The following is a 24328-nucleotide window of genomic DNA, read 5'->3' as shown; positions in this document are numbered from 1 at the left end:
CAAAACAATATTATATTAAAAAAGGAAAACAACATTGAATGACTCACTCCCCAATTTCAAACTTACTGTAAAGCTACAGTAACCAAAACAGTGTGGTACTGGCAAGAAAGAAAACATTGGTGCAAATCTTCATAAGCTTGGATTAGGCAATAGTTTCTTAGGTATGACACCACAAGGACAGCAACCAAACAAAAAATTAGATAAACTGGACATCCTCAAAAAAACACTTTTGTCCTTTGAAGTAGACTATCAAGAAAGTCAAAAGATGACCCACAGAATGGGAGAAAATATTTGCAAATCCTATATCTGATAAGGGTCTAGTACCCAGAATATATAAAGAACTCTTCCAACTCAACAATCAAAAGACAACCAATTTAAAGATAAGCAAGAAAACTAAATAGACATTTCTCCAAAGAAGATATGCAAATATCTAATAAGTACATGAAAAGATGCTCAACATCATTATTCATTAGAGAAATTAGAGTCAAAATCACATGAGATACCACTTCACACCCTCTAGGATGGCTATAATCACAAAGACAGATAATAAAGTGTTGGAAGAATGTGGAGAAACTGGAACCTTCTTACATTGGTGGTAATGTAAAATGGTACAGCCATTTTGGAAAACAGTGTGGCAGTTCCTCACAAGGTTGAATATCAAATTACCTTACGACACAGTTCCACTCCTAGGTACATACTAAGAGAACTGAGGCTGGGCACAGTGGCTCATGCCTGTAATTATAGCACTTTAGGAGGCCAAAGTGGGAGGATCACTTGAGGCCAGGAGTTCAAGATCAGCCTGGGCAACATAACAAAAGCCTTTCTCTACAAGAAATTTAAAAATTAACTGGGTGTGGTGGTGCACAGCTGTAGTCCCACCTACTTGGGAGGCTGAGGCAGGAGGGTTGCTTGAGCCCAGCAGTTTGAGGTTGCAGTGAGCTATGATCGTGCCACTGCACTCCAGCCTGGGGAACAGAGTGAGATGGGCTCAAAAAAAAAAAAAAAAAAAAAAAGAGAGAGAGAGAGAGAGAATTGAAAACATATGTCCACACAAAAACTTGTATGCAGATTTTCATAGTAGCATTATTCACAATAATCAAAGTGTTAACCCAGATGTCTATCAGCTGATGAATGGACAAGTAAAATGTGATACATCCATATAATGGAATATTGACCATAAAAGGAAATGAAGTACTTATATATGCTACAGCGATGAACCCTGAAAACATTACGCTAAGTGAAAGAAAACACTAAGGGCCATATATTACATGATTCCATTTATATGAAATGTCCAGAATAGGCAAATCCATAGACACAGAAGGTAGATTGTGATTTCCAGGGCTGAGGGGAAGGGAAAACTGGGTGCTAATAGCTCAGGAATTAGAGTTTCTTTTGGGGGTGATGCAGATATTGTAGAATTAGATAATAGTGACGGATGCACAAACTTGTGAATATACTAAAAACCACTGAATTGTACAGTTAAAAAGGCCAATTTTACAGTATTAATTTACATTCTCAAAAGTAGAAAATTTTCAAACAAGAAGAAAACCCTGCAAATTCAGAATTATGTTCCATTTTTTAAAAATGACACCTAGGCCGGGAGCGGTGGCTCACGCCTGTAATCCTAGCACTCTGGGAGGCTGAGACGGGAGAATCGCTCAAGGACAGGAGTTCCAGACCAGCCTGAGCAAGAGCGAGACCCCTGTCTCTATTTATCTAAAAAGAAAATCACACCTAATTAGCTATGTTTTTTTTTTTTAATTGTATGCTCATTATACGAAAAATTGGAAACACCCGTTCACCCCAAGTCACCACCACCACCAACCTGTGCACACTTCGGTATCATACTCCGGAGTTTCTGTCATGTTGCCAGTGGAAAGGACGCCTCCAACTCCCAGCACACACATGAGCTGGCTGAAAGGAAGGAAAGTAATATTAGCTCTAAAAATGCCAGGCCCTCACCCCCACAGGACGGGATGTTCTAGCCACCTGGCAAGAGCAGGGGTAACGGCGGTCAAGTGGGGGGACACGGGCAGGACGTGGGGGCCACAGGGGTAGAGTGTAGGAAGCGCAGGGGCGTGGTGAGAGGGCGTGGTCGGGGCTCAGAAGCCTGGGTACAGGGACAGGGCTCGTGGGCGGGGCGCAGGGCCCGGGGGCGGGGCTCGGGGCGTGGTCGGGGTTCACAGGCCTGGTACGGGGGCGGGGCTTGTGGGTGGGGCGAGGGGCGTGGTGTGACGCGTGGGCGGGGCGCAGGGCCCGGGGCACGGGGGCGGGGCTCGGGGCGTGGTCGGGGTTCACAGGCCTGGTACGGGGGCGGGGCTTGTGGGTGGGGCGAGGGGCGTGGTGTGGCGCGGGGGCGGGGGCGGGGCGCGGGGCCGCTGGCCTGGCGGGGCCGGCATGCGGGCGGGGCGGGTGCCGGGACGCGAGCCACGGGCGCGTTGGTGCCCAGACGGCGGCGGCGGTGGCCGCTTGCTCGGCCCGGCGTCTGTCCTCGCGGCGACCCCGCGCCCCGGCCTCTTGGCCCCGGGCCGGCCATGCCGCCGCCCGCGCCGCCCACCGTACTGGTGCCGTCGGAGCGCGCAGTGGTGCTGCTGTCGTGCGCCCTCTCCGCGCTGGGCTCGGGCCTGTTGGTGGCCACGCACGCCCTGTGGCCCGACCTGCGCAGCCGGGCGCGGCGCCTGCTGCTCTTCCTGTCGCTGGCAGACCTGCTTTCGGCCGCCTCCTACTTCTATGGGGTGCTGCAGGACTTCGCAGGCCCCTCTTGGGACTGTGTGCTGCAGGGCGCGCTCTCCACCTTCGCCAACACCAGCTCCTTCTTCTGGACCGTGGCCATCGCCCTCTACCTGTACCTCAGCATCGTCCACGCCGCGCGCGGGCCCCGCACCGACCGCCTGCTCTGGGTCTTCCACGTCGTCAGGTGGGTGGCGCGGCGCGTCTTCCCCTCAAACCGTGACCCAGGCCGACCCCCTCCCCCTGTCCCTGGGCCGTGCCCGCTGCCCCTGTGGCCTCGCTCCCCATCTGGCAGCCGTGGCTTCGGGGCACCCCAGCCCTGGGCCGGCGGGAGGATGCCAGGCTGAGCCTCCTGCGAGCTGGGCGCCTCTTCCCTCAGAGCTGGGCCCTGGTCACTTGGAAGGGGCTGGGGGGACACTGTGTCCTCTGTCTCCTGCTTCACTGCGTTCGGGCCATCTCTGCTGCCCGTGGGGAGACGGGCTGGGAGAGGAGGTAGGCGGCTGCCCAGGCCTGGGGAGCAGGACACCTCCCAATTCTATGCCCCCACCCGCCCCGTGCCACAGTGGGCGTGGTGCACTCTGCCCCTCCAGGCTGCGGTGCCTCCCGTGTAAAATTCACGGAGGACTGTCAATTTTATTTTGTCTTTGGTTGTTTCTAGCCTTCCGGCCCCAGTCACTTGTATTTTTGTTCTAGGTGATCTTGACTTTCTTTCTAGGGTTGAGCAGCTCTAAGACTGAGGTCAGTGGCCGAGCAGAGCGCTGGTCTGGAAGTCTGGGAGTCCACCTGGGGTCTCTGAGGGTGGGGAAAACCAGGGCCTTGCCCTGCCCTGAGGTTCAAGCACCTCTCAAGTAAGCCCTCACCCACAGAAGGTCGGTGCTTCCCTGTGTAATTTCAGGATTTGAAACTCAGGGCGTCCTGTGCTGAACTGCAGGCAAGAATCCCTGAAATGTTTTCCTCTTCTCTTTCCTCCCGATCAGAGCACCAAAGACTGCACTAATTATAGGTCCTTTCTATTAAAAACTTAAGTGCTTTCCAAGAACCGAGAGGACAGTCAGCACTTTGGTAGAGACAGGTCACCTGGGTGTCACACGGTGAGGCTATAAGGCCTCCCGATCTTGCAGCTGCTGAACAGAGGCCAGCCAGTCCCTGAGAAGCTAAGTGACCTGCTTCTCAGCTGTTCAAGTCACAATCTTTGCAACATGTCATTCAAACTGTGGCTCAGATGCTGCAGGGACCCATGGAAAAAGGGGCTGCTTTTCCTCCCCGGCAGCATCCTGCCCGACCCTGTTGGAGACCCAGCAGTCCTCCGTGGCTAGTTGGGTGTGGGCAACATGTACACGGAGCTCACGGGTACTGGAAAAGGAGCCCAGAATGGACCTTTTCTCTGCAAAAACCTCTTCTCTTTCTCCTACTTCTTTTTAAAAGTATTGACTACAATCTATTTTTAAAATGCTAAACAGAACCTGGTACAGCTCCTATGGAAAAGACGATTGCCCAACAACCTGAGATGGGGGTTCCTTCTGTTCACTTCTCATCAGGGACCCTCTAGCAGAGTTTTCTGTGATGCTTAGGCAAGGCTTCCTTCTTAGGGAAGTCTGTGTGTCCCCTTCTGGCATGAAAAAGAAGCAAATTACTCATCTTGTCTGTTGAATGTGGTCCACCTGCTTCTTAAAAGAAAAGAAAATTAATTACCTGTATCCAAGCTAGAAAGGGAGTGTGACAATTTATTCGCTGGAGTTCTCTATCAGAAGTTAGCACTCAGACTTTGCTAGTCTCAGGAAATTCATAAAACCTGTCTAACAGGTTCATTTATTGACCCAGATCCTCCCAGACTGCATTGCTATGACCTTGCTAAGGAATCTACAATGTATTTCTTCGGAGTATTACTTTATGGTTGCAGGATCTGTTGATGTGAGAAATATTAATATCATCTTCAGACATAGACTAAAAGATCATCCACTTTTTAACCATTTCAAACTACTGAAAATCTATCCTCTTCTTCAAACCTTACAGTCTTGGAAAGTATTTTAAAGTATGACTACAGAAAAGATTAATATCTCTATTCTTTTTTTTTCTTTTTTTTTTTGAGATAGGGTCTTATTCTGTCCCTTAGGCTAGAATGCAGTGTCGCCATCATAGCTCACTGCAGCCTGAAACTCCTGGCCTCAAGCGATCTTCCTGCCTCAGCCTCCCAAAGTGCTAGGACTATGGGCATGAGCCACCAGGCCCAGATGATATCTCTATTCTATAAACAGTTTTTAGTAATTGATTTTTTTTAAAAAAAAACCTGTACTACTCAGCCATAAAAAGGAAATGAATTAATGTCTTTTACAGCAGTTTGGATGGAACTAGAGACCATTATCCTAAGTAAGTATCCCAGGAATGGAAAAACAAATACCACATGTATTCTCTAATAATTTGGAACTAATCAATGGGCATACATGGGCACAGAAAGAAGTGAAAGTCATTGGAAATCAAGAAGGAGGGAGGGGGGCGTTAAAACCTACCTAACAGGTACAATGAACACTATTTGGATTAGAGGCACACTAACAGCCCTGACTTAAACATTATAAAAGCTATCCATGTAACAAAAACATTTGTACCCCCTTAATATTTTGAAATTTTTAAAAAACCTGCAAATATTCTGAAAAATGGACAAAGGACACATTCGGATAAAATGGTAAAAGCAGTTGATAAATATGTATGGAAAAAAGTATAGTTCCATTAATACTCAAAACAATACAAGTTATAACAGTGAGGTACCATTTTCTCATTAAATTAGAAATAAAAAAGCAGTAAGGCAGAATACCAACCTTATAAATGCCAGTGAAACGGGTATTTTCCTGCATTTTTATTGACAGTGTACATTGAAATAATCCTTGTAGAAAGTATTTGGTTCATACCGCTTGATCCAGTAACACTGTTTACCAAGACCTAGTCTAAGGAGATAATCTAAAATGTGTACAAAGCTGTATGTACAAAGGAATTTGTGAGGCACCGTTATAGTGAGAATTTGGAAGCAACCTTAATGTCCAACAATAGGGGAACAGTAAGTTAAAGACTGCCCTCTCCTCCTGAAATGTTATATAGCTATTAAATACTGCTTGCGTGGCTGGGCACTGTGACTTACGCTTGTAATTCTAGCATCACTTGAGGCCAGAAGTTCAAGACCAACCTAGACAATAGTGAGACTCCCATCTCTACAAAAAAGAAAAAATTAGTCAGCGTGGCGGTGCACATCTGTAGTCCTAGTTACTTGGGAGGCTGAGGCAGGAGGATTGCTTGAGCCCAGGAGTTTGAGGCTGCAGTGAGCTATGATGACACCATTGCACTCTGGCCTGGGCGACAAAGCAAGACCCTGTCTCAAAAAAAGAATAAATGACAGACAGGATGCCACTAAGCCCTAAATACTTCAGTGTGTATTTCCAGATGATAAGCACAGCCTCTTACAGAACCGCATGCACCTACCGAAAGCAGGAAGTTAACACAGTACCGTTACCTGATTGGTGGACTTCATTGAGCTTTTGTTCATCTTCTAACAATGTCCCTGATAGCAATGGAAAATCCTGGCTTATATGCTGACTTAGTTTTCATGTATCTTTATTCTTCAATCCAAAATAGTTCTTCTATCTTTCTTGGTGTTTTGTGACATTTTTGAAGAGTACAGGCCTGTTATTTTGTAGAATGGCTCTTCATCTGGGTTTGTCCAGTGCTTCCTCATGAGTGGTTTCAGGTTCTGCGTTTCTGCCAGGATATCCTGGAAGCGTGTCCTTCTTGTTGTTGCGTCCTCCCAGGTGGCCGGTGACTTCGGTTTATTCCCTGGCTGGTGGTGTTAACTCTGATCACTTGGCTAAGCTGATGTCTGTCAAGTTCTTGCACTACAAAGTTACTGTTTTTCTTTTTGTAATTAATAGATATCTTGAGAGACATTTCGGGCTCTATAAATAGCTTGTTACCCCTCAAGCTTTCACCCAAGGGTTTAGCATCCGTTGTTTCTGACTTTTTTTTTTTTGAGACAGTCTCGCTCTGTCACCCCTGACTAGAGTGCAGTGGTGTCAGCCTAGCTCACAGCAACCTCAAACTCCTGGGCTCAAGTGATCCTCCTGCCTCAGCCTCCCGAGTAGCTGGGACTACAGGCGTGAGCCACCACGCCCGACTAATTTTTCTATTTTTTGTAGAGATAGAGTCTCGCTCTTGCTCAGGCTCCTCTCGAACTCCTGGCCTCAAGGCATCCTCCCGCCTCTCAGAGTGCTAGGATTACAGGCATGAGCCACCAAGCCTGGCCTGATTCTGACAATATTTTGAAATGAGTTTTTCCGTTGTCGTTGCCTTTTTAAGGTTGTGTGAGAATATTCAACGTTCAAGGGAAATCCCCGTGTTGAAGACGTCCCTTTCGACTCTGTCTTAGCTGTGGAGGTAGCTACAGGTGCCCCATATGTTTCTTTCCTGTTGATTTGCATCAGTGGCCACCTGTGTACAATACCCACCGAAGGGAGGGGCCAGAGCTGCCGGGGTTGGGGTCATTTCCCACCCTCCCGTAGAAGGTGACCTGCCTTTCCTAGCGCTGTCGGCAGCCCCTCCTCTCCACGAGGTGGTGGGCTCCTGAGTGATGCCAGAACAGGATCTGTGGGTGAGTTAACACCCACTCTGGACCTCGAGGGTGCCAGGCATCAGCCCATGTGGCCTGTGGGTATAGGGGAGCCCAAGGGCTGGGGGGCAGCTCATCTGGGAGCCAGAAACAAGGGTCCTGCCCAGTGGGCCCGCCTCACACAGGCTCTGAGCTTTGAATACCCCTTGATGCAGCAGTCCTGTTTCTGGCTGCACTAAGGTGGGAGTGGGTGGGGCATGACTCCGGCAGGGAGGGGCTCGTGCCCCTCACCCATGTGCCCACCCACCGTCTGGAGTTTGCTTGGTTTTACAGAGGAAGAAAGAGTCTGTGGCACCGCAGGTTTACCATTAAAACCCTGCTCTGGGGGGCGTGGGAAGTCCCAGCACAGCAAAAAGGGGAAACGTATGCCCAGAGAGCTCTGATTTAAAATGAGCTCACTTTGGGGCTGGAGGGATGAGGCCACAGGCAGAGTCAGGCTGTTCTGGACGCGCTTCCCAGGCACACAGCGTCTGAATGAGGGATAGGCACAGAGGCCTGGTGAACAGGACCCCATGTTGGTCAGTGGTCCCCAAAATAACAAGAGTTTAACTGGCTTTTGTTTGTTCCTCCCAAAAAGTTTTCAGAGGTCCTGCTGTGCAGTAAGGTTGCAGCACTGAGTTCAAGTGTGCAGCAGGAAGTCCCCCCTGAACACCAGCACCAGGGGGCCGTGACAGCAGAGGCTGCCCCTTGACCCCTTGGCTAAGGCAGCCAGGACCCAGGTGGGCAGGGAAGCATCTCTGAGTTGGGGGCTGCAGACAGTGGCAGGGTGTGAGTGTGCATTTGAAAGTGCCTTTAGACATTCCTCCCCCCTTCAGCCAAAGCTGCAGAGTGACCTCATGGTGGCCTGGCCCCGTGGCTGATCTCTGGACTTCTCCCACGTCCTAGCCCTCTGCCTCATGAGCTGGACAATAAGTGTCCATTGTTCTTGAGGAAGAAACCTCCAGGCAGCCTCTCAGCAGGCCTCACTCCCTGCAGCCAGCTTTCCCAGCCATGCTCTCCCCTGCTCCCAGGAGTTTTCTCAATTGGCACATTGTTGCACAGGAGTTTTGTTCTCAAAGCAGTTTTTGAGTTGTGTGAACATTCACGGCTCCCCATAGGCCACACGGTACCTAAGCCAGGCACTGTGTTTGGCTCACAGAAGGGGGAGGAGACCCCTTTGTTTTCTCCCCAGCGGGTACCAACCCCCAAAGATATGTATGTAGGAAGGGTGGGGTTTGGGTGAGGAAAAGGTACAGGAATCCAAGGGTGGGAGCAGAGGATCGAGCAGACCTTGCCTGAGCCCCTCAAAGTCTAACCGCTAACCCCTTCATGGAGGTGGGGAAGGACATTCAAAGCATCTTTGAAAACTAGTGGAATTCTCCCTGTTCTTGTGTGCAGTGAAGGTGTGTCTCCCTCACTGCAGGTGTCCCCCACCCTGACTCTAGTGGGGACAGGTTCCAGGGACCGTGTGGCAGCAGGTCCCCCGCTAGGCAGGGCTGGGAACTCTGGGGGACCCAGCTCTGCTGGGGAGGTGTCAGGAAACCCAGAGCACTGCTGTTCTGGGGACAGGCCACCTGCTGTGGTCATCTGACGAGTGCCCTGGAACTCAGGTATCGGAGGTGATTTCCTCACGGCGTGGCTAATCCTGTGTGGTACTTCTAGTTCCCGTTCTCTGGAGGAGATTAAAAACCAGAAGGATGCCGAGTTCCGGGAGGGGCTAGATGGCTCGTTCCCAGTGTCCCTCCCTGGGTGGCCGAGGGTCCAGCTCGCCTCTGCCAGTGGGCATGCCGGGGGCGGAGGTTTCCAGTTCATCCCTCACCTGTGGGGTCAGGGCCCCCAGGAGCTGGGATAGCGTCCCCTGCCCAGAGCACGTGTCTCTTCCCCGGTAATTTGTAGAAGCCTCTTAGTCTGCTCAGGTTGTGTCACGAGGTACCAGAGACAGGGGGCTTAAACAACAAGTTCATTCTCTTATGTTCTGGATGCTGGAAGTCAAGATCAAAGTTCGGCAGAGTCGGTTCCTTCCGAGGCCTCTCTCCTTGGCTTATAGACGGCCTGTGCCTTCTCCCTGTGTCTTCACGTGGTCTTCCCCGTGTGTGTCTATGTCCTGATCTCTGCTTATAAGGACACCAGTCATACTGGGTTAGGGCCTATCTAATGACCCCATTTTAACTTAATTACCTCTTTAAAGACCCTGTCCCCAAATACAGTCATGTTCCAGAGGTTAGGACTTCAACAGATGGATTTGGGGGGGGGACACAGTTCAGCCCATAACAGCCTCCGAGCGGGGAGGATGCTGACTTGTGTTTTTAGGCAAACACCGATCAGAGCTGGGGCTCTGGCACCTCTGGGAGATGCTCTTGGTGCCCCCTCCAAGTGGGGGCCTCTGCTTGGAGCGTGGTGTTCTGGGCTTCCTCCTTCCAGGCAGACCCAGCCCTGCCTGCCCCCAGCCTCAGAGCCACAGGTTTGGCGAGGGGGGGCCTTACCAGTCACCTGCTTTAACCCACGTCTATCCCTTCCCACCCACCCCACCCCACACCTTTATGGCATCCCCCAAACACGGACACTCGGCCTCCATCGGTGGAAGCTGCCTGTTCAGCCCTCAGTTTTAGGACTGAGCGGGACTCACCTCCCTTTCCTCCGGCCATCTAGCCCCTTCTCCACCAGCAGGTCCTCTTCGGGACTGTTTAAACACCCGAGGGGAGCTCCAGCCCAGCATGTCTTCACATGCCTCCCAGGTGACCCAGCTCTGGTGCCAGCTTGCCAGGCTCAGACTTAGAACGTGGGTTGCAGGTGTCCACACAGAGCAGACAGGACCTCGCAGCAGCTGCTCTGAACCACCGTACCTGGCATCAGGGCAACCCCCTCAGACCACGTGAATTCCGAGGTTGTAATCAACGCAATCCCTTGGTCTCTGTCGCATGTGCTGTCATTAAGCCATACCTTACTTGTTATGACTTTATTTTTTTGAAGGGGAAAACTGTTAGGTGGTGCATGTCAGAATTGGAAATATGCATTTCTGTAAGGCAGGAATTATACCAGGTGTTTGTGGGGCAGCTATTAGACTCAGACTACCTGCAGCTCAGGGGGGCCACCTGGCAAGAGAGTGACTTAGCCTGCCCTTCTGAGGTTCCCGAAAGCACCGCCTTCCTCCTCACCCTGTAGGTCAAGAACCTGGAGCACCTTCAGCTCTCTGCCTTCCATCCTCCGTGCAGTGGTGTCCTGGAGCCATCTTGAGGGACCTGATGGACACATTTTAGGGAATTTTGTGAGCTGTTAGCTACAACCATTATTAAAGGTTAAATTGTATTAAAAACAAAAGTAATAAATACTCAAAGCTTATCATGTCCTAATTATTTTACTCGTATCTGCACGCTTGAGGCTATTTGCATCTGTGTGGCGGAAATACTGTGTGATGGTGCCACTGCGCATCTGCCCCCAACCGCACGTGTCAGTGGCTTCCAGTTGGCCATGGTGGAAGTATCGTCACCATGGAAACGGGCAGCTGCGACAAATCAGGACTTGATTTATTGCTTTGTTGATTTTATAGAACAGAGGTCAGCAAACTTCTCCTGTAAAGGACAAAATAGTATTTTCAGCTCCATAGTCTCAGTTATAACTGCTCAACTCTATCAGAAAGCAGCCACAGACAGTTTGTAAATGAGTGGCTATGAATGTGTTGCAATAAAACTTTATTTTAAAAAGCAGATCATGGGGCCAGGTGCAGTGGCTCACACCTGTAATCCTAGCACTCTGGGAGGACAAGGCGGGAGGATCACTTGAGCTCAGGAGTTCGAGACCAGCCTGAGCAAGAGTGAGACCCCGTCTCTATGAAAAATAGAAAAATTAGCACCTGTAGTCCCAGCTACTCAGGAGGCTGAGGTAGGAGGATCACTTGAGCCCAGGAGTTTGAGGTTGCTGTGAGCTAGGCTGAAGCCATGGCACACTAGCCTAGGCAACAGAGTGAGACTCTGTCTCAATAAAATAAAAAACAGATCACGGGCTGGATTTGGCCTTGAGGGCCGTAGTTTGCTGGAGCCCTGATCAAGACTTTGAGAACGTGATGGAGAAAATGTTAAGAGTACAGATTAAACTTAAAAGCGTTACTTGTCTCTGAGCTTCAGCAGAGACGGCAGCTATGTCGTGGCAGGAGAAAGCCCAGCATTTAGCAGGGAGGAGATGAGAAGAGGCAGTATCATAGAGCAGAAAAAAAATGCTCTCCTAGTATGAGAAAACTCTGACCTGATTCAGCAACGAAGTTGCCTATGTCACCAACCAGTGGCATTCTGACATAAGTCTTGCTTTCTGTGTCTTCCTCTTTTCACTTTCATCTTAACTTGTTCGGGGAAATGAAAGCATCAGCCAACTTCAGAACTGCTTTCATTTGCCAATTGCATCCCTAGGCTGGCAAAATCCAGGGTGTGGCCAAAATTAACAGAAACATTCAGTGAGAACCAGTTGGCTGTATGGATTTGGCAATAAGGAGTATTGAGTATTTTATTATTATTTGTAAATTGTGTGCTTCCCATCCTCTGTATCAGTGAAATTTGTAATAAAGTTATATGTGCTTGTATACGTGCATACATACACACATGCAAACATCTGCATTTTTCTGGAGAGCCAGTTGTGAAGCTACCAGGACGCCACCGTCCGTGACCATAGTTAACAAGTCCGGTCTAGCCTGCTTTGCGGGATTATTAGACCATTCCTCCTGCTCCATTCCCCCTGGCTCCCTGATGTTAAATATTTATTGCCTCTTCCCACCTCCCACTTAAATACCTCCCCAACAGCTTCTGGTCCCAATGTAGCTGCTACTCCCTGTGCTCAAGTTCAGACAGCTACTGCGTTGGTCAAGCCCACATTATTCAAACCCCTTTATAAACCCTCTGCCTGTTGGACCTTCTCTCTGGCCATTTCCCAGCGCAAACTCAGCTCCAGGAATTCCTCAGTAATGCAGACGAGATCTATGACTTTGCAGCTTTAGCACTACAAGCCTGAAGTTACAGAATGTGGGTCTGTCACCGTGCGGTCTCCTGGCTTCCTGTGAGGCCCACCAGGATGTGGGGGACGCCCAAGGGAGGACTGTGCTGGTCTGAGCCGGCCCATCCCGGAGGGGACTCCTCTGCTTGGGTGACACCCAGCTGGAGCCCAGCCTCCTCCGGGGTGACTGTTCCCACACACGGTGATTTAATGTGTCCAGGATTCCTGCAAACGATGAGGTGCTGAGGAACAGCACATTATAACCTTAGGATTGGCGTTTAGCACTCTGGAATCCTGTCACCTCCTGTTCGATGATGTCCCGGCAGTGAGTATTTAAGGAGTGACCTGAGGAATGCTGTCTCAGTCACTGGCTCCAACTTCATCCATCCACTCATGCATTCATGCATTTATTCAGCAAGCCCTTCCTTTGCCCCTCCCCACGCCGGGCACTGTTCCCGGTGCTGGAGATTAGAACACTGAGCCGACTCAGCCTGGGCCTCATGGAGCTCAGAGCTGGACTTATGTCGTCCGAAATCCTGGGACGTCATGAGTTTTAAAAGGACAGCCTTTTCTTATAGCAAAACGGTTTGACATTAATACGTATTAACTTACCAGATAAATAGCTTTGCGTAGAAGAAGTATTTAAAATGGACAGACTCCAGGCCCTGCGCGGTGGCTCACGCCTATAATCCTAGCAGTCCAAGCTGAGGCAGGAGGATTGCTTGAGGCCAGGAGTTGGAGATCAGCCTAAGCAAGAGCGAGACCCTGTCTCCACAAAAAAAAAGGAAAACTTAGCCAGGTGTGGTGGCGTGTGTCTGTAGTCCCAGCTACTCTGGAGGCTGAGGCAGGAGGATCGCTTGAGCCCAGGAGTTTGAGGCTATAGTGAGCTATGATGACACCACTGCACTCCAGACTGGGTGACAGAGTGCGACCCTGTCTCAAAAAAAAAAAAATGGACAGACTCCTGATGTAGCTTGGTGCCTTTCTCATAACCCTTTAACGTTTGTGGTCTTTTTTCCTCTTCTGTGGCTTTGGGACTCCAAAGAGAACATGCTGCTTTCCTGCCACGGAGGCCGCTGAGGGTGACGGTGACTCTGCCCTCAGTGCTCCTGCCCACCCCTGCAGGGAGGGCCAGGAGGGGATGGTTGGCCAGGGCGCCTCTGTCCTGAAAACGTCCCGCGCCAAGGCTTCCCCGCCCCGGGAGCTGTCTTTCTCCTTCCTACCCCCACCCCACTCCACCTCCTCTGCCGGCCCTGCAGCATTTGGGGGAAACTTCTCGAAGCATGGTACTTCTCCTAGCCCCGTTTCGGTATCAGATTCACGTGGAACTTTGATTTCATCTTGGGTCTGTGACTTGCTTTTAGAAAGAGCCCATATTCCTGACACAGAGCTCTCAAAATATAGCCCATTCCTGAACTAAACCATTTTCTGGAGACACTGACAGTATCGTTCCTGTTTATATACTGCTTTGCTCCGCAGGTGACTAACCTAGGACAGGGGCACTTGTGTCCTATTCCTGGGGACAGAAACCACACGGGCCTCACGCAGTGCTGCCATCTGCACCACAGGCCGGGCCCTGGGACAGTCGGACATGACTCACTAACAACGCTGCGCCGCCTGCCTGGTCCTGGGCACCGCACACATGCACGCTTGTTCGCTCCCCGAACGACCCTGGCATGACACCCTGCAGGCACTGTCGTCATTCCCACTGTGCAGAGAAAACTGGCGTGTTGAGGCTAAATAACTCGCCCGAGCCGGGGCAGAGCCGGGACTGGGACCCAGCCGATTGCACCAGAGTCCAAGCTCTTAACTGCCCCCTTGTGCCGCCTCTTCCAGGAGCCACACATAGCTTTTGCGTATCCCCTTGACCGATTTAAGCTGCTTTGTAAGGAACAGACTGGTACGGGGAGCTTGGAGAAGTGCCCTGGGGCTCGGGCCTAATCCTGGCTGTGTGGCTGTTGGGGAGAGCTCTAGAAAACTGAGCCCAGCACTGCCCTTAGAGGGGCCCTGCCTGCGCTCTGTGCTGCGGAGTCCCCCTTTGACCCCTGCCAGGCCATGCTCCCTCCCCTCTGAACAAGGAATCCTCTGGGCCGAGGGGCTATGCCTGCCCAAAGCCCATGTTCCCCCTCCTAGATCCCGCTGGGGGAACATGGGACCCTGGAATTCCCTACCCAGGCAACCCCAAGCCACCCGTGTGTGCACCCCCAGACCCAAGGGCTGGCAGAGGGCACTGACTGCCCATGGCATGTGTGCATGAGCACGGACAGGTGGGCCGCTGTTCTACGCTGGTGCCCAAGACCCCTCTGGGTGCAGGAAGGAGCTGGGCTGCATGCTGGAGCCTGAGCTCCCGCCTCATATCATGCTAGGGCCAGTCTCCCAGGAGCCCAGGCGACACCTGCCTGCTGGATTTTCCAGAGACACTGTCCCCCTTCTTTGTCTTTTTTGCCCATTCTGGCGTTGCTGGGTGCCGTGGCCTGACCTCAGTGCCTCCCTCTTGTCATTCCTCAGCTGGGGGGTTCCACTGGCCATCACCATGGCAGCTGTCGCTCTAAAGAAAATCGGCTATGATGCCTCGGACGTGTCTGTGGGTTGGTGCTGGATCGACCTGGAGGCCGAGGACCGCGTGCTGTGGATGCTGCTGACGGGGAAGCTGTGGGAGATGCTGGCATACGTCACCCTGCCACTGCTGTACCTCCTGGTCAGGAAGCACATCAACAGAGCGGTAGGTGCCCCTGCCTCGCTGCCCTGGGAGCTCGGCACTCCCCACGTGGCTTCTGTGCCCAGGTGTGAGGCCCACCCAGCCCCAAGTGCTGGCGCTGAGATCGACCACCTTAGCGGACAGTCTGCATCTCTGGGGACAGAACCAGTGACAGGACAGAGAGACCGAGCACTTGCTATGTGCAGACACCGGGCAGGACACTGTATCACAGGGTTGGAGCCCCGGCCTGTTCCTCTTCCTTGGACGGACTTAAGGGCTCCTGCCGCCTGAGCGCTATGTTCTCGGCCACAGCTCTCTCCTGCCCCCTGGCGGAAAGGCCGTGGCGGCTGCTTGAACGTGAGTTTGGCTGAAAGGTGAGGATGTAGCCAAGTAAAAGCTGGGCTGGGATGCCCCTGGGAAGGGAGGACATGGAATCTCATAACCAGTGTTACAAATAACCCACCTAATTAGCCTTAGGGATTACAATTGTTTCGTGAATGGTAAGATTTTGAGGAATTCGGCCAGGCGTGGTGACTCACGCCTGTAATCCTAGCACTCTGGGTACTGCTCAACGTCAGGAGTTCAAGACCAGCCTGAGCAAGAATGAGACCCCATCTCTACTAAAAATAGAAAGAAATTAGCTGGACAACTAAAAATATACAGAAAAAAATTAGCCTGGCATGGTGACACATGCCTTGAGTCCCAGCTACTTGGGAGGCTGAGGCAGGAGGATCACTTGAACCTAGGAGTTTGAGGTTGCTGTGAGCTAGGCTGACACCACGGCACTCTAGCCCAGGCAACAGAGGAAGACACTGTCTCAAAAAAAAAAAAAAAAAGAAAAATAGGGATTCATAATAGGCTGGGCTGGCCAGGAAGTCTAGGAAAGAATGATTTTCCTCCGTACCTTGGCCAAGCTGTTCCTTGCTCCTGATGAGCAGTTCTGCACACTGAGGTAGGGGCCCACCGTCGCCACAGCAAACTGCCACAAAAAGGCCTCAGATCAACCCGTCCGTTGAGCCACTCGGCCACTCACTCAGTGCATTTTTATTGAGCATGTACTAGCATGAAAGCACTGTAAACCGTGGGCCAGGCAGCATGTGTATGTGCAGCATAGATCCTGCCCTCCTAGGGAGAGGCAGAAGTGTCCGGTCAAAGATGACATGTGACGAGGGGCTGGAGCAGTGAGAGGCTCAGAGGAGGTGCTCTGAATTGCTGAGACTCCCAAGCTCAGGCTGCAGGGTGCTGGCGATTCCGTGTCTCCTGGGCTCTCTGACTTTTCACGGCTGCTGTAGGAGGGTCGTACTGGTCTTTTCGGCCAGCCTGGTGACTCCGAGGCCGTATCTGAATTAGGATGCTCCTTGCAGCCGTCTGTGACCTGTGGGACACCTAATCCCGGCCCAACTCCATCTGTGTCTTCACAAGGCTTCTGGGTCCTTGTTTCACTTGGAAATCACTGGTTGTCACCCTGCCCTGGAGCGCTCTGCTGGCTCAGCCAGTCCTAGCTGGAGACGGCCTCAGGGCTTCCCAGTTGCTCTGGAATCCTCTTTTGTCTTGTAGTTGGTCTCCTGCCTGGGTGCTGAATGCCCTTCTCACCTCTTCCTCTTTCCCACTGCCCCTTGGAAGATTCCAGGAGCTCTTCCAGGCCCTCCCTCCCTTTGTGTGCCTTTCTTGCCCTTCCTGTGGTGGGTCAGGGAGCCCGTGGGGCTGTGCCTGCAAGGCTGACCCCTATGTGTGACAATGGGTCCTCTCTTAGAGTTGGGCAAGGGTTTCCAGAGAAGAGGAATAACAGGGGGAGGGAGGTGGGAATCTGCGAGATGCTCCCTGCCTCTAGCTAGGAAGGAGAGCTGGGAGCAAGCCTTGCTCTGAAGAGGAGCCAGCAGTGGCCTAGCTGGCACCCCGCCCCCCATCCACCCCACCCATAGGCCCCGCTGGTTCTGGAGGGCTGGGGTGGGGTGCCAGCTCTCCAGGCTGCTGCTAAAGGCCCCGAGAGGAGGAGGCAGCAGGTGCTCTGAGCAGGGAGTTGCAGAAGCTTGGGTGCTCAGAGACGTCAAGGTGGGTGACTCCACAGGGCACCAGGGGCTGGCTGACACCTCAGGCTTCTCCCCTCACCTGGGCCTCCAGTGTCCCAGACACAGGACCAGCCGAGCTCAAAAACATACTTCGTGAGTCGTTTCATCTATTTTGACAAATTCAGTTTTAATCTGAAAGTGCCTCCTCCTGCCTCTCCTGAAAGACATTGCCAGGAGTAGGGACGCCAAGGGGAGTTGGAGCTCACCTCTTTCCGCTCCTGAGACACAGCAGCCCTGTGCCCTGGGGGGCTTGCATTCCGGAGGGGACAGAGGATGGTGACCAGTTTATGGGAAACAAGGTAAACGACATCATAGGATCGAGGGTGAGAAGAACGACAGAAACAGAAAAATGAAGAGCGGACGTGGGGTTGGGACTATCTGGGAAACGCCTGTGCCGGTTATTTATTTATTTATTCAGCACTCCTGTTTTAAAGAATTTATTTCACACCTCTTACACCACACAGTGTGTTTTAAACACTGCCATAGAACTCCCTAATACGATAAAGCAAAGACAAAAAAAAGTTTATCTTACTAGAAACGAGATGCACCCTCGCTTCAAACATCACTGCACTTTAACTTCACAATTTGACAAAGCGTTCATGAAACAATCTGGAGACTAGTTTTAACAGACAAAGAACACCTTTAAGCAGACATGACCATCCTAAGCTGTTTATTAGGTGTGGATTTTACAAACACTACTTATATTAGCCGTAGTGGAGCTGGAGGGTTCTGTGCCTTCTCCAAGCTGCAGGGCGAGAACCACCAAGTGTGGTGGAATTTACGGCCCTTTCCAAGGCCGCGGCTCTTGCTGCCTGCAGATGTCAGCCCACGCATGTTCCTGTGCTTATGGACCAGTTTGGTGACCCATTGTGTGTTAGGATTCCTTTTTGTTGCTTTATGGAAGGGATCAATGAGGATAACCTCAAAAAATTTGCACGTGGAATCTTCACCAACCCAGTAAGAATTTAGGCCTCTTAGAGCCCCACAGTGGCATCCAGCTCACTCCTTGTCAACAGACTGAAGGCTTGGAGCAAACGTAGCTGGTTAACACTGTGATGGACAGGCTTGCCACAGGTTGCACCCTTAGGAACTGGGCGTTTGAGGCCACTGTGGAGCACATGAATCCCATATGTGACATAACCTTGTATCCTGTGTGATTTACCTGAGAGCTGGTGGTACTTCCAGCATCGGACCTCAGATGAAAGTGTATTGCATCAGACCGCTGCTTCCTCCATAGCTCCGGGGGTACTGTATACACTGCTCTTGGCTTACCCAATGGCTGCCGCCAGATGCAAAAGTGCCCATGCAGTTTAAATAGGGCTGTCAGGCCTCACCCAGAAGGTGACACTTGAGCAAAGACTTGAAGAGAGGGAGGAAGTGAGCCACATAGACTAAACAGGGAAGAGTATTCCAGAGAGAGGGAACAGCTAGTGCAAAGACCCTGGGGTGGGCTGTACCTGCATGTTTGGGGAATAACAGGGGCCCGTGTGGCTGGAATAGCAGGAACTTGGGGCAGAGCAGTGGGCATACGGTCAGACTGGACCAGGGTCAGCCCTGCAGGGACGTCGCAGGGACCATGTGAAATGGGAACTGCTGAAGAGCTTTGAGCGGAGGCCTCACTTGGGCTAACGCGGGTTTGCAGCTCTCCTGCCGCGTCTGTGCTGAGAGTGGCCTGCCGCGGGGAGCGGGATGCGGGTGAGGGTGGTGGAGGCAGCCCCCTCAGGAAGCAGGTGCCACTATCCAGAGAGGCCGTGCCAGTGCCTGGACCAGGCTGGGCAGAAGCGTCCAGAGTTTGGACTGTTTTGAGAGCAGGGCCCACAGGACTTGCCTGGTGGGGATTGGATGTGGGTTGTGGGAACAAGGAGGAATCAAAGCCGACTCCCAAGCTTTTGGCCCAGGCAGCTGGAAGGATGGAGCTGAGATGGGGAAGTGTGAGGCTCGGGGCTCAAGATCACATGAGCTATCTAGGACGGCCTGGAGACGTCCACTCGGGGATGGGGAGACGGCAGAGAGGCTGGGAGCTGGGTTCGATACACACCTGGGGCTCTTCAGCGCACGCACGGAAGAGGCGCTGGGCGTCTCCCCCTACCCTCCCCAACTAGTGTCGGCCGCCGGGAGGACCCGGACAACCTGGGCGGACGTGGCAGGAGGGTGCCCGTGGTCTCAAGGCTGCCCTGGCTGTCCCCACACAGCACGAGGCGCTGTCAGAGTACCGGCCCATCCTCTCGGAGGCGCACCGCCTGCCGCACCACTCCTCCGCAGCCGATAAGAAGCTGGTCCTCATCCCGCTCATCTTCATCTGCCTCCGGGTCTGGAGCACCGTGCGCTTCGTGCTGACCCTCTGCGGCTCCCCCGCGGTGCGGGCACCGGTGCTGGTCGTTCTGCACGTAGGTCTGCCCTCCCTGGCCCTGGCCGCCCATCGCGGAGGCACGGCCAGACCCCTTCCCCCTGCAGAGGGAGCTCGGCTCACTGCCTCCCTCCCTGCTCAGATGGGGCCTTGGAAAGAGGTGGAGGGATTAGGGTGGCCTGGTGGGTGGTGAGCTGCTCTCCACCAGCCTAGCCTAGGGGTATCCCCGGGAGAGCCGACTGATCCTGGGTCCTGCCCAACCCGGAAGACCTGGGGCAGGTCTGCCAGCTCAGGCTGGCCTGGATCTCTGCCCAAGGCCCACACAGCCAAGGTGGTCCCAGACCAGCCCGAAGGGAGGGTGGGCGGAAAAGGTTCTGGCTCCGCAGCACCTCCCAGCCTCCTCCCCTGTGTGTCTAAGACCGACTCCAGCCTGGGCCTCACGCCGCCTCTTCCTCCCTGACAGGGTATCGGGAACACGTTTCAGGGCGGTGCCAACTGCATCATGTTTGTCCTCTGCACGCGCGCCGTGCGAACCCGGCTCTTCTCCCTCTGCTGCTGCTGCTGCTCTCAGCCTCCCGCCGACAGCCAGGCTGGCCCTTGCGAGGCTCCTGCACCCTCCAAGATGGGAGAATCGCAGGAATCCAGCCGGACCCCAGAGGGACTTCCGAGCACCTGAGCTGCTGCCCTTCCTGGTTCTGTGCACAGGTGCTGCCCTCGTGCGAACAGGTGCTTCTGTGAGTCCCCTGCGCGGGAGGGGGAGTGGGTGTCTGCTGCCCTGGAAGCCCCTGCTAGTGAAGCTCTCCACCCCAGTGGGGAGCAGCTGCCAACTCAGCTTCTACCTCCTAGACCCTCAGGCGTCATGTGCCAGTCGCACCCGTGTCCTGGCGCACGGGGGTCGTTCATCTGCACGAGGGTGGCAGTGAGAGTCAGGGAGACCAGGGGTCCATGGTCACCGCCAAGGTGCCTCTCGTCCGGCTGCCCTCGGTGTCCTGAGCACCTCACAGCACTGTTTACAATTTGAGGGACCCACATCTGTGCACCCATCTGTGTATGATTAAATAAAATGACAGCGATGTGTCCCCCACCCAGACATCATGAAGCAGATTCCCTGGAGAGTCTGGCTTTTCTTGGACAGCTTTGCTGGTCAACAGAGAAGCCAGTTACCTTTAAGCAGGTTGAAGTTTCCCTTGAGGTTGTGTGGTGACCACCACGTATGAGCACAACCCAGCACAGCTGCTCAGGGACAGTCAGTCCTCTTGGGGCGTCCTGGATCCCGTCTGTGGGTTGCCAACCCTCGATGCAGATCGAGTGTGAGTTTCAAGCACAGCCAGAATCCAGACCCCTGTCCCCACTGTCAGCCTCCTAACATACAGGTTCCTCTTCCCAGTGCAAGGGCTGGAACGAGGGGCATCTCAGGGACCCCCCCGGGGACACCGCACTTCTCTCCAGGTCCTTCCTTATAATCCTCCTGTTCTCAGGGAGACTGAAATCGGGGTGAGATGGGAGGGGATCTGGCTTATTCACTTCCTAGGTCCATTTTTTGTGAGAAAGGTGACCAGAGAGCTGGTGAATGATCCAGATACCGATTCCTCCCTGAAGGTGACGGTTCAAGATTCCGCTGTCTGGTATTCGGTTGAGGGAAGTAGCAACATGGATTATGTACGTTTAAAAGGAAAAGGATTTAAAATAAGCAACTGCATCTCTATTTATTAGTATATCCTACGATCTTCCACCAACACTTTCCTCTGTCTTCCGAAAGCAATTTCTCCCTTAAGCCCAGAAGCCGTCGGCTACGAATGGCAAGTGTAGGTCTTCCCCGGGGAGGCGAGCCGGGGTAAGGGACGTCCCCTGGATTCCATCAGAGCTCTTCACGATGGAAACAGTTTTCTGAGCCTGGTAACGTGGATCTGGATTAAAGCAAAGTCATGCCGTGCTGTTGGTTCCTGTTTTATTCTCCAAAACATCTGTATCAGGAAAGGAAGGGTCGTGTTGAAGACTAAGTCCAAATTGTCATTTTTGGTTTCATGTGAAAACAGATTTTTTGATGAAGATCAGCAAGAGGAGAACATCTCCTCAGGCTTCAAAGTCCTTACAGACACCCTGAAGACAGCACAGCAGGTGTCAGGCACGTAGAGGGCAAAGACCCTCGCTCATGTCGGCTCCTAGAGTGGAGCGTCCTTCGGGAATGTGCTTGCTGCAAGGGGAAGATGCTGCGCGGTGACTCAGAGCAGCAGGCTCAGAATAAACCCGGCTTGGCGGGGCCCCAGCACTTGCTGTCTGCAGAGAGCCCAGTCCGGGCGAGGCGTGGCCTTCCTCCGAGCGGCCGTGGTCAGGAAGGGCCTGCAGAGGGAGGCAGAGGCTCAGAAAACACCTGCTTTTTACTGCCCTGGGCACACTCGTCCTCATTCCAGTTGTTTGATGCCACTGGCTGCACTGGCTGCTTTGGTGAAAACCTCCAAGAAGTCACGCCTTGGGTATTTCCACGTCGGCCTCCTCTGCCTCCCACCCTGGCACTGCAGACAAATGGTTGCCATGAATGGTGGTGACAGTGCAGGCAGGGGAGGGGCTTGTCTGGATACCTTAGCCTGGGCCTCTGCCTGGCCAACCCTGAAAACAACATCGCCTCTTTCTTAGACCCAGTAGGGAGCCAGTCTGGCTGGGTGGGCAGAGCTCAGGGCTAAAGCGTGGATGGGAACGAAGGCGCACCTAAAAGTCCAAGAGGGGCTGTTGCTTCTGATCTGGGCATCACACGACCGGGCTCCTTCTACACTTTGCCCAGCCCTGGCGGGTTCCTTTCTCCTCTGTGGGCGTTGTTAATGTGTATCTGCCCACATCCCTTGGTGACCCCAGTGTAACCTCGGCCGCAGCGGGTGCTGCAGTGATAGCAGTGTTCTCAGCCTGGCGTCCCTGTTTTCATGCACTTTCTGAACCTTGGTCTTTCCGTCATGTTTACCAGCCACTTTCTGCCTCTTTGTGTTTCTGAGAGTTTTTTGGGTTTATTTGTTCAGTTTTGGTTTTTAATAAAGATTAGTATTTGGCCCAAGCTGAGGGTGCAAACAGAACTCTTCACATGTCCATGACAAGAAAAACTGTGTTTACAAACTTCCTATCGTGGCACAGTAGCGTTGTGAGTTTTTGCACATGCAGAATTGTAATGAAAACCCTGACCGTATGGATGGAAGCTGAAGTCTTGCTATTTTAAATTAAATAAAATAATTATTTTTCTCCTGCGTGTTTGGTAAACTGATTGCCCCCTGACGTGGGGAAGGCTAGAGGGGTGGGTAGATGGCCCATGTTGCGGCGGTGGCTCCAGAGCCTTCCACGTGGCTGAGACCTGGAGAAGACGGCTCCGCCCTTCTCTCCTGGCAAAGGAAGCCAAGGAGGTGGCCGCCCCACTGGCATGGCCAGCCTCTCCCAAGTTTGCCTGATGAAGATCACGGGGTGAAGGATGGGGAGGGCGCATTAGAATACAGATTCCTGGGCCCTGTCCACGTTCCAAGAAGGGAGACGCTCCAGGGCCGAGCTGCCAACCCCGTGCCCGCCATGCACAGTTTCATCACGGCACGTGGTGACCCACCGCCTCTGCACCTGCAGGGTTCCTGGAGGTCAGGGACTGCTGGGACACTAGGGCTCTTCTCTGCACGGAGCAGCCTTCCGGAGTCAGTCCCTGGAGCTGGCCGCCTCGCTTTGTGACTCGCAGCCCCGCCTTCGGGTCACAGTTTTCTTTACCTGCTCCATCTTGGGGACTTTGCTCCCCAAAACTCCCAAACTTTTTGTTTCTTTGTTCCGCTCTCTAGATTGTGTGCAGTTTAAAACTACATAATTAGCCGGGTGCAGTGGCTCACACCTGTAATCCTAGCACTCTGGGAGGCTGAGGCAGGAGGATTGCTTGAGGTCAGGAGTTTGAGACCAGCCTGAGCAAGAGCGAGACCCCCATCTCCACTAAAAATAGAAAAACTTAGCCAGGTGTGGTGGCACACGCCTGTAGTCCCAATTACTTGGGAGGCTGAGGCAGGAGGATTGCTTGAGCCCAGGAGTTTGAGGTTGCAGTGAGCTATGATCACACCATTGCACTCTAGCCCGGGTGACAGAGTGAGACCCTGTCTCAAAAAAACAAAAAAAACTACGTAACTTAGCCCTAGAAGTAGCCTCTTTTTTATGCTAATTTTGTTATTAAGGTGCAACATGTACAAACTTAAGTGGTAACTAAAGTGCCCTGTCCTGCTGCTTTGAGGTGACCACTTTGACTTTTCTAGCTATTCTCTCCTGTATTTGTCTTTGTATCTCTAAACTCAGTGCCTTGTACTTATCTGGGAGAAAAGGGAAGAACCCCCCCCCCCACACCCATCTGCCACGCACCTCTCCTTTCCATCTGCCTCCCCTCGGTGACCCTTCACCACCTCTCCCCTGACCTGGTGCCTGTCCTCCTCTCCGGAGTTCTCACCACCCTCCTCACCCCAGTGAGCACGGCATGCTGTTCCAGGCTATTCCACACCATTCCCTCTTGCCTGGCCTCCTGCTTCTGCTCCTCTGCAGCCAACACCCCGCAGGGTCACCTCCTTCTCCCGACGCCTTCTAAACGGATCTCTGGGATGCCAGTCTGTGGAAACCATAAGTCCCAGGGACCACTCTACGGAATATGTTCCCCCAGAGCCTGCCCGGTCCCTGGCACAGAGTCAAGCTCTATCGGAGGGTCAGCCCATCACACACCCGAGGCTTAGGCCTTGCTCACCAGGAAAGCTACGGAAGGGGAAAGCTACAGCGGGGAAAGGTGGACCACTTTCTGAATGAAGCATGTGGGTCCAAAAACAATTACTCAGAACTACAGAAGGAGAGTGCAAATCCATGCCCTACGAGCAAAAAGGTTTCCGGATGTAGTG

General features: G+C 52.7%; 1 protein-coding gene and 1 pseudogene across 2 annotated transcripts; one reads left to right on the top strand and one right to left on the bottom strand.

The window, feature by feature from the left end:
* Nucleotides 1-2534: 2534 nt before the first annotated feature.
* GPR157 (G protein-coupled receptor 157) lies at nucleotides 2535-21683 on the top strand. Of its 2 annotated transcripts, XR_011234541.1 has the most exons (5): nucleotides 2535-2917; nucleotides 14843-15056; nucleotides 19294-19488; nucleotides 19912-20174; nucleotides 21485-21683. XR_011234541.1 is itself a non-coding variant. In XM_069479300.1 (4 exons), exons 1-4 carry the CDS (start codon nucleotides 2535-2537, stop codon nucleotides 20122-20124), a joined length of 1005 nt encoding a protein of 334 aa, XP_069335401.1. In that variant the 3' UTR covers nucleotides 20125-21683. The 2 variants fall into 2 exon arrangements, 1 of the variants encoding a protein (XP_069335401.1); XM_069479300.1 differs by having other exon boundaries at nucleotides 19912-21683.
* On the bottom strand, nucleotides 17806-18564 carry LOC138389066 (large ribosomal subunit protein eL15-like; annotated as a pseudogene).
* Nucleotides 21684-24328: the final 2645 nt, after the last annotated feature.

The sequence above is a fragment of the Eulemur rufifrons genome, chromosome 8, assembly GCF_041146395.1.
Source record: "Eulemur rufifrons isolate Redbay chromosome 8, OSU_ERuf_1, whole genome shotgun sequence".
In the NCBI taxonomy this organism is placed as follows: domain Eukaryota; kingdom Metazoa; phylum Chordata; class Mammalia; order Primates; family Lemuridae; genus Eulemur; species Eulemur rufifrons.
This window is presented reverse-complemented; position numbering and strand designations above follow the sequence as displayed.

Bases quoted from the DNA above. Each gene is read 5' to 3' on its own strand.
- GPR157 (XM_069479300.1), top strand. From the start codon at position 2,535: ATGCCGCCGCCCGCGCCGCCCACCGTACTGGTGCCGTCGGAGCGCGCA. The intron at 15,057-19,293 runs GTAGGTGCCCCT...GTCCCCACACAG, and splicing joins GGAAGCACATCAACAGAGCG to CACGAGGCGCTGTCAGAGTA. The intron at 19,489-19,911 runs GTAGGTCTGCCC...CCTCCCTGACAG, and splicing joins CGGTGCTGGTCGTTCTGCAC to GGTATCGGGAACACGTTTCA.